The sequence below is a fragment of the Poecilia formosa genome, unplaced genomic scaffold (assembly GCF_000485575.1).
Source record: "Poecilia formosa unplaced genomic scaffold, Poecilia_formosa-5.1.2 Scaffold71, whole genome shotgun sequence".
NCBI classification, from domain to species: Eukaryota; Metazoa; Chordata; class Actinopteri; order Cyprinodontiformes; family Poeciliidae; genus Poecilia; species Poecilia formosa.
Genome location: NW_006800010.1, coordinates 2,089,767 through 2,099,420, shown reverse-complemented (window position 1 = coordinate 2,099,420; position 9,654 = coordinate 2,089,767). Strand labels below are relative to the sequence as shown.

At 39.6% G+C, this 9,654-nt stretch overlaps 2 protein-coding genes across 2 annotated transcripts; both read right to left on the bottom strand.

Annotated features, from left to right (window-relative positions):
* Window positions 1–1,918: 1,918 nt before the first annotated feature.
* Window positions 1,919–5,366, bottom strand: LOC103140467 (leucine-rich repeat-containing protein 14). The gene is made up of 3 exons (XM_007555639.2): window positions 4,790–5,366; window positions 3,407–4,237; window positions 1,919–2,978 (listed from the first exon to the last, which is right to left on the bottom strand). Exons 1-3 carry the CDS (start codon window positions 5,065–5,067, stop codon window positions 2,411–2,413), a joined length of 1,677 nt encoding a protein of 558 aa, XP_007555701.1. The 5' UTR covers window positions 5,068–5,366; the 3' UTR covers window positions 1,919–2,410.
* Window positions 5,367–6,234: 868 nt separating this feature from the next.
* Window positions 6,235–9,446, bottom strand: LOC107836637 (uncharacterized). The gene is made up of 8 exons (XM_016673184.1): window positions 9,358–9,446; window positions 9,078–9,281; window positions 8,796–8,999; window positions 8,581–8,705; window positions 8,312–8,480; window positions 7,445–7,614; window positions 6,981–7,051; window positions 6,235–6,901 (listed from the first exon to the last, which is right to left on the bottom strand). The coding sequence occupies exons 1-8, from the start codon at window positions 9,364–9,366 to the stop codon at window positions 6,669–6,671; spliced, it is 1,185 nt and encodes a 394-aa protein (XP_016528670.1). The 5' UTR covers window positions 9,367–9,446; the 3' UTR covers window positions 6,235–6,668.
* Window positions 9,447–9,654: the final 208 nt, after the last annotated feature.

Sequence of the window (9,654 nt, the reverse complement as noted above, 5' to 3'; positions counted from 1 at the left end):
CTGTTAGCTGTTATTCAATAAGGTTACTTTGTGAGTTTATCTGTTACAGCAGAATAGAATAAAATAGAGTAGAAATAGAATAGAGTAGAATAAAATAGAGTAGAACAGAATAGAATAGAATACTTCTAAAGCAGCTCAGACTTTACATTAGATTAAAAATGTAGGGAAAAAAAGAGAAAAAACAAGTTTGAAGTTTTTTCAGTGTTCCATCTAATATATTAAAAACTGTTTACAAATAAAACCATTCGCTTGTGAGTGGTGAATATTGGATTTTCATTCACTGATACTGATTTTATTCTAGCCGAGATGTCTTGGGCGCAATTTGAAGTTGGCTGTACATGAAGACAGACATTATACTTTAGCGCCATCTGGTGGTAATATTTTTTCAATAACATTCCACCCATTTACTTACATTCTTTAAGTCCTGTCCTTTTTGACTTTGAGAAAAATAAAGTGTATATTTTATGTTTTTCTAGAATCTTTCACTGTTTTACACTTGATCAAGTATGCTTTTCAGATGACCTGCACTGTTTTCTTCTGTGCACGGTCAGTTTTATCTACCCTGACTCGTTTCCATTAGGTTGGCACGGCAACATATTATTTGCATGGAGTACAATGGCTCAAATGAGACAACAAAGGTATTATTTACTGGTATGACATAGATCCACTGCTTAATGAAAAATAAATGCCATTCGGGTCGGAGGGCAGCCTGGCAGCTTATCATGACCCCTCATTAGTGCCGCTCTTTTTCCACAAGCACAGATGCGTCAAAACAAGACGAGAGCAATTTGAACCTTTATTATTTTATAAGCCTTCTTTTGAAGATATTGTATGCAGATATTGAGAGAGCTGGTAAAAGAAATCCTTTTTGGTGCTTAAAAATATTAAAATATTTCTTTTTTGGTTTTATAAGAGCCTCATGAGACTCTGGAGCCACGGGTTGCAGACCGCTGGTCTGCTCTCTTCCTTCTGTGCCCAAATCTCAGGATATCACAAACACATTTTAGGTGTTCTAAACCTCCAACCATCAGACGGAAATCACGTCATTACTGGAAACAAGCACACAGCGCTTTGTAAAAATGTTCATAGTCCTGTAAATATTTCACGTTTCGTGGCGTTAATTTTGGTAAATGTTGCGAAGGTGAAATCAGTTGTGATCTCGGCTTATTTTCATGTTTTCTATCCATCCAGTCTCTGCTTTCTACTCTGTGATCTTCAGCATTTTAGGCAAAATCATTGGCATCCTGTCTGAGCATCTACTGCTGTGAGACTAGACATTACATTAGCACGTAAAACTTAATTCAACACTTGGTATATAATAGCCAACAACTATTGCATTCCAAACACACTTTGCAACATAAATAATACACACACCGAAATGGTATATTTGCGATACATCGTGCAGCCCTGCCATGCAGCATCATGTGGCTCATAACTGAAAAGGAAAATTTCATAAATGTTTAGAAATAAAATGTAAGAGGTCACAAATTGAGATTTTAATTTGTTAAACATTTATAAGCAATGTATAATCTTCCTTTCACTTCACCATTATGCACTACTTAAGTGTTGATCCATTGCTTTTAATCCCAATAAAATACAGTTACGTTTATGGTTGTAATGTGGCAAAACGTTTAAGGGATGTAAATACTTTCAATTGCACTGTAATTGAACTAAACTGGTTAAATTAACCCTAAATATTCCATTTTATGTTGCTTTGGCAGGACCAGGCAGAGTGGAACGGATCAACTGAGGATCCCATCCTCGTTGTCACGGTTTCGTGTGCTTCGTTTGAGTAAAATCTGCCGCGCCCCGACTATGAAAGTAATTTGTGACTTTCAGTATACAAATCAGTTTTATAAAAATAAAACTGGCTTCATTTCAGTCTTCAAGAAAAGACTGGAAGTAAAAATGGAAGTAAAGGAGAACATGTTATCAAACTTTATTAAGACAAACTAGTAACAAAAGTTTTGTTTTCAAACACAAGAAACTTATTGTCATATTACATGCTGCTAGATTCTCATATGAACAGCAATTTAAGACTGATTTGTTGTAAATTGGTCCTGATATTTATAAAAAAAAAAACATATTGGTAGATGAGTGTCAATGAAGCATAAAGTTGTGCATTTTATATGCTACAGATAGACTATAACTGTGTAGTTAAAGCCTGAAAGTGTCACATACCGGGTCAGATTAAGATTTGTGTGGATTTGGCTCTTGCTACAAACATTTTTTTTTCTCCCAACCAAGAAGAAAAGAAAATCTGGTTAACCAGGATTGTCTTATGAAACAGACTCAGAAGGGAGAAAATACGCATGAAAAATTCTAATGTGTTTTTTCATGAGGTTTAACATGATTGTCAGGTTTTCTTTCGCTGGTTTGATAAAATAATTAAAGCCTCCTTGCCCCTTCTCTAGTCCACCATGTCTTTATCAAAATTAAGCAGGTCACAGGTCAAGACAAGGTCAGAGCGTCCGCTGTCCATCATCACCTGGCTGAGCTTGTTGCTGGTTGTGTTACTGTCTACGGATTCATCCAGAGGCCACTCCAGCAGCTGGGTGCTAGAAGGCAGCTCGGGCAGCCCCGGCTGGTAATCCTCCAGAGCGTTTGGGTAGAGCAACAGTCGCAGGCAGGGCATTCTTGCTGCCGTCCGCATCAAATCACAGAGACCCGCCCTGGACAGGGGGTTCAGGGCTAACGCCAGGCTCTTTAGGGCCCAGCAGCCGCCCAGCGAGGGCAGCAGCATGCCCAGCAGGCGGTCGGTCAGACCACAGCCGCTCAGCGAGAGGTGCTGCAGGCTGCTGGAGGCCTGGCAGAGGAGGCGGCGGATTGAGGGCACCGTGGTTTCATCCAGACAGTTCTCACTGAGATCCAGCTGCAGCAAAGAGGAGACGTGATGGCTGCAGGACAGATAGGCGAGGTCGGCTGGGCTCAGGCTTAAATAGGGAAGCTCCAGGACCTCCAGGGATTGAGGCAACGAGCTATGGGAGAAGAAAAAGTTAAAATCTTCAATATGGCTCATTTTAAATTTAATCTATATTTTACAGCATTTTAGGTCCACAATGTAGGGCATAGCTACAGAATGAAAAGATAATTTTAACAAAATGAATCTGAAAAGTGAGGTGTGCATGTGTATTCAGCCCAACAGAGACTACTCTGCAGAATGACTTTTCACTGCAATGACACCTGCAAGTCTTATGGTTTCTACCAGCTTTCTGCATGTAGTTAATGAGATTTTGCCTTTTTTTTCCTTTGCCAACTGCTCAGCTCAAAAGTCGTTCCACAGTTTCTCATCCAAAATAAAATCTAGAATTTGCTTTGCTCATTCTAACACTCAAATACATGTTTTTCACGCAAGCCAACCATAAAAAAAAAAAAAAAAAAAACACATACGAGGAGATCGAAATACCTGAGCAACACCCGCAGCTGTCCTGGAAGCCGCAGGGCAGTGAGGCTGAGCTGTCGCAGTTCTTGCAGGTTTGAAAGCCCCTGTGACAGGTCCCTCAGGACCCCCTCCTGACCGAAGTTGTCTCTGCGAATGTCGAGGTTGCAGTAATGCAGCCGAAGAGAGTTCAGCTCGGGGAAGGTGGAGAGAAGAGGCAACAGTTCTGCTAACCCGGCCACACCGAGGCTGCTGTAACGAACGTCGATGCCTAAGAGCGACTTGCGAGGCAGGAGGTTTAGCAGAGTCCTGATGCTTGGCACTGAAATCTCTTCCACTCGCAGGTATCTGCACTGCAGCTTCAAGGGTCCTGACGTGCTCAGAGCCAAGCGAACACGCTCCCAAGAACGGGCGTTGACAAAAATATCAGCCCTAACCTGCACCAGCACCTCCCAGTCGGCCTCTTTTTCTTCCGTTTCAAGTTTACCACCCCTTGAGCCCGTCACTACAACCCCTCTTTGTCTTTCCATCTCCATCCTCCTTCTGACCCCTTTTATAAGCTCTTCATCACTGACAGGACTCTCAGATCTCGTCTTCTCTCTGCAAGTCTCACCATCCTTTAACTCCTTCATTCCCATCCTCTGTCCTCTTTCTCTTTTTAAATCCCTTTCCCTCTCGAGGGCTGAGAATCGTTTCCTCTCTCGGTCTCCTTCTTTCCTCTGAGTCCTGTGTGCTCCAGCTTTGGCCTGTATGACCATGGTGCAAAGGGCCACAGTAAGTGACCAGCCTCCCATCGGGTCCCCCATTCCTCCCTCGTCTCCCTGCAGACCACAGACGTCCAGTACCTGCAGGGCTGACCTGGAGAAATACAGAACACAGATCCAGATCTTAGCTCCAGTGCTTCACAGACCTATTCATGCAACTTCAAGAGATTATCAGATTATGTGAGATTTGTGAAGTATGTGGTTATAATGTGAAAAAAGGTGACAAAGTTGAAGGGTTACGGTTTTGAGATTAAGGGTGGGCAATGTGGATTTATTATTTTATTGCGATATTTTGTGAACAATAAAGCTGACAAAACAAAAACTATACTGATTTAGGTAACTAAGTAAGTAAGTAAGTAAGTAAGTAAACTTTATTTCTATAGCGCTTTTCACAGAACAGAGTCACAAAGTGCTGCACAAAATGTAAAAACTAAATAATTTTTTTACACAGCATCCATAGCACCACAAACGCAAATATTGGTATCTAGGTAACAAAATTAATCACATACAAGTAGAAGAAATCTGCATTTTTGATACTGACATAATGCGTCAGGGAGCCTTTTTACTGACAATGCCAAACTTTAAGAAATACAGAAATTAAATAAATAAATGAATAAACAAGAAAAGAAAAACAGTCAATTCTCACCTTTGGTCCGCCAGTCCTCTGACCACAGCCAGTAACAGAGCCTGGATGCAGAGCCGACTGGGCGCAGTCTGCCCAGTTTTCCTCCGTCCTCCGACGCGGAGAGTCCGCTCAGGCCACCGCTGCACCAGTTCGCCCACCGCCAGCGGTCTGCAGCAGGCGAAGGCGGCCTCCAGCAGCGCCCCGTAAAGCTCCCTGGGAACCCAGCGAAGCCAGGTGGGTGACGAGCTGTGGTCACTGACCACCTCCCTGGCACAAAGGCTCACCAACGAATGCACCATGTTAAACAAAAGCAGGAAAAATGATCTGTGACCCGGTCTGTTAATACATCTGACAGGAAGCTAGCTGAGCTAATATAGCTCGAACAACGCTAAGTTCATGGCAGCAACTAGATACGGTCTAGTGAAAAAATATTTTATGACTTCATCTGACAGCTATAGTAATAGAGAGCAAAAATAACTTATACAGGCTTAGTTAAACATTCCTCATGGTGGAAAGCGGACAGATCATGTTTGCTAACTCTGAGGCCCACCGGCTGCTACTGGAGAAGGTGTTTACATTACTCAGACGCCAGGCAGTGACGTAACACGCACAGGCATCCCCACAAGGTCCAGAGAGTAATTGTAAAAAAAATATTATTAATAATAATAATGACTTTACTTGAGATCCTGTTTACAAATTAAAAATAGAAATAAACAATGACCAAAATATGATTGGGAAAAAAGCTGTTTATTCAAAAGGCAAAGGTTAAAAATTACAATTCGAGATTATTTCTAAAAGTCTTGTTTAAATAGCGTTCAGGAAAGAGTTCAAGAAATAATAAATTAAGTCAAGCAAAAGTTTAAAATCCCTTCAAACGTCTATTGTTTCTATCCAATTTGATAATTTTATTAAATTGTCTGGACTGTTTTGTATTACGATGCCCAGTTTAATGAAAACGCTTAATTACTAGTAAAGAATGTTTATATATTAGCAAATCACGTTCATCAATCCATTTCTGTCTCCCAGGTGGTGGGAGACAGAAAAACTTTGGCTAAAATAATACCACTGTAGGACAATATTTTATTATTTTTTATTGACCTTTATTTAATCAGGTAAAAAGCCTATTAAGACCATTGAGGCCTCTTTTACAAGGGCAACCTGGCCAAGATGTCAGCAACACACACTTCAGAAACACAGAGCAGTTTAAAACAGTACCTTAACATATAAAGTTCAATAGATTTAAGACATTAATATTCAAAAAGCAATGCAGTGTCTCACACATCTTGAATATAGTCTGTGAATATAGTCTGTGCAGAAGAACTCCTTCTGTGACAGACTGCTGCATCCTAGGCGCATAAAGGAGCCTTACTGCAGATCATTTCTCCAAGCAACTTTAAGACTCTATTAACATTACTACTTCCAACCAACTCAATAATACTTTATAAAAAACTCATGATTTTCACTTGCTGTTTTATTAAAAGCAGCATGTAATCTGCTGTAAATGACAAAAGTTTAGTATATGGTCATTATCTTTGTATAAATGTCTAATATATACTCTTACGTAAATTTGAGTGGGCAGAGCAAACACTATCCCTAAAGTGTATTATCTACAATGTTACCTTTAGCTATAGAGACAACTAAATCATATGTTTAATTTGAATTCTTTTAATATTTACAGTTTTCATCCCAGATTATTGAACAATGTTTCTTAATGGCTGTGTCATTGAAGATTCCTAACTTCCTTCTTCCATTTAAGAGGACCTGAATGTTGCCATGTTTGAGACCCGAGTCCAACAAAATGCTGCTGGACAGCAAATACTCCCAACCTTGAAAAATGACTTTATACTTTCATTCTGAAAATATAAAATTACTTGAACTTATTGCAACTATTACTTTTTATTTATTGTTCAGTTGGCAGTGGGATGGCGGGGCGGAGGGATGGTGATGGTGGGATCAGTACTGGCCTTTTTTTGAGTTTTCGCCTGTAGTACTCCACTGTAGAGTGCTCATGGATGAAGTACGTTCGGGCAGGGAGCCTCACCAAGCGCTCGTACGAGTTTGTGTGAAACGGACGCAGGTTGACACGAGACATAGGCAGCTGGATCCAATTGGGAAAGCGAGGCTCAAAAACACCTGCAATTACACAAATCACATTTGAAGTTGACTTTCTTTTTAAGGCATTAAATGTTAAGTGTTTGCTGACAGTGCTGACAGTATCTTGTCTTTTTCCATTTTCTGGCCATGGTGTGTGTCTCTCCCAGGCGAAGAATTGGTTTGAAACTCCTGCAAAAATACAAAACATAACAGTAATCGGAATACTATTGAAATATTCAGTGCTCTATTTGCTTCAGCTTAAAATAAAAAAAAAACTGACCACAGAAATACAGTTGGAAAGCAAAGTGTGAAGTATTTCCAGTGCCGAAATTCATAAAGTGCATTTTTAAAAGTAATATTTATCTAACTTATCCACCAGACTATATTCATACTTGTGTCTGAATGTTTCACTGCACCTTAGAAACACCTTAGAATTAGAAATTTGATTAAAATGATGCAACAAAATAAAACTACTTTAAACTATAGATGGAAAAATGCATCTAGTTAGTTCGACTGAATCTTATAAAAAAAAGTCTGCAATCTACAGAGAAAAACAACTATTTTGAGTGTACATTCACATACCACTTCTGCTGAGGCACAATCACTTTGTATTTTTGGGCAGCAGGAATAAAGAAGGATCTTCTGATCTCTTGTTTTTTAATCAAACAGAAAAATTTCAGGACATCCAATCCGCTGAAGGGAGGCTGTTTCCACTCCGGTGAAGTTGCAGTGTTCAGAAAGCGGTTATAATCCTGTGTTGCATAGAATGAAAGCAAACGATGCAAATACAGTCCCATATATAAGCATCTTTCACATATACAAATATGTTTTCTGTAGTTTCCCCCTTTTTTCTGTATTATTGCTGTTCCTGCTGATCATTATGCATATTTATCTATTTGCATGCAAAGGTGTAGTTTGGTTTCCACCCATCCATTCAACAGCATCAACTTAACATAAAGCCTGCGTCTCCACATCCACTCCAGAAATTTATTTATGCAAATTATGTTGTTCTTTTTTTATTTTCATTAAATGCAAATATTCTCACTTTACACAATTACAATACTTATATTTTAACTTCCCTGCACAAAGATTCATACCAGCAGGGAGAAAAACTGCCACTGCATATTGACCTGCCCCATGTGAAACATGATGGCAGCTCCATCGTGCTGCAGCGGTTATTTAAAATTCTTGTGCCCTTATATCACTTTCTTTTCACTTCAAAATTTTGAACAAATTTTTGCTAGCATGCTCCTAAATTACAAAACACACTGAAGTTTAGGATTGTAGCACGGGGGGAAAAAAGTGGTTACCAGTAGACCTCTTCACACACCTGTCCTTTTTCTTACCTTTCACTCAAAGTTCATTTAATTAAGTTTAATAGTGAACAAAATATACATTTTGACATTGTTGGAGGAACAAGATAAGAACAAAATGAAATGAGGAACTAACTTTGAATTTTGAGGTCCAATACTCCATCCAGCAGCCTGCTTTCTCGTTAATTATCTCCATCTTGTTAGGGTTGTCCTCCAGTCCCTCACCCCACTTTTGAAACTCGCGTTCCAGGAAAGACTGTGCCTGATGCACACCCAATCCCTCAATGAGGCAGAATATTGGTTTCCTATTGACAAAGAAACAGGATTTTTTTGTTCCATCTCTTAATAAAACAAACAAACAAAAAACACCACTTATCTTCCAAATTAATACTGTCAGAAACTCACTGGACATTCAGTTCCTTATTTGCCAGAAGAGTTATAACTTTTTTCGTAACATCGTAACTGACTTCCGACTTCAACTCCACCAGCAAATTCAACATCTCAACAACCACATCGCGTGATTGATTTGTCTGAAACATGCAAAAAAGCAAAACGCCAACATATTAGCAAAGCTGTCAGTTGTAACTCAAGCCGTAGTTTCAATACTGTTTTTGCTTTACCATCGTTGGCTGTATGAATTTGTCCCAAGCATTGGTGAGGTTTGCGTACTGTTTATCTGTGACATCAAAGAGGTTCTGGCTTTGGAGAATTTGCGCTGCTTGAACTGCTCCAAGGACCTTGGAGTTTGCTTTGCCGCCGGAGTTTTGCACGTAATTTAATAGCTGCAGGAAGACATCCTCAGGAGAAATGTCGTTTGAGATAGACTGCAAACATTCAAACATCTTAACCTGAGCCACATTCATCACCAAGGATGCATGTATTTTCATATTTCTTGTCATTACCTTTCTGTCAGGATACAGATCTGAAAACCATTCCATACTTGAAAACCGAGTGAGGAATGTTGGAATAGAAGTGGAGACTCTCTGGAGTTGCGATAGTGTTGGGGTTTTAAGTAGAGAAGGAGGAAGAAGAGATGTTGCTCTCTGTTTCTGATTCCACCAGTACTGCTGGTGGGTTGACTCCACTGGACTGCTGACCTTTCTAGCCTGCAAGAAAATGTCTGATAAAGTGCCACTGGCTGCTGCTCCAGTCCCAAAATGACTGAATATGTCTTGTTTTTACCTTTTCCATTTTGGCTTGTTTTCCTTGTTTTGCAAGCACAGCTTTCAACACTGGAGCCTTTTTGATCACCTTTGTCTTTTCAATCTGGATATGTCCTCCTGACTATCAGGAAAAAAAAAATATTGTCCAGTCACCATTTTTTTAAATTCCACAATATTTGTAAATTAATTAGAATACTGAAAACATTTTTTTGGGGAAAAAAAAGTTTTTATTTTTGAAATATTATGTGTCCACTAGAGTGGACATCGGAACCCCATACATTTGAAATTGAACCTTGATGGCAACCAGTTTGTCCCA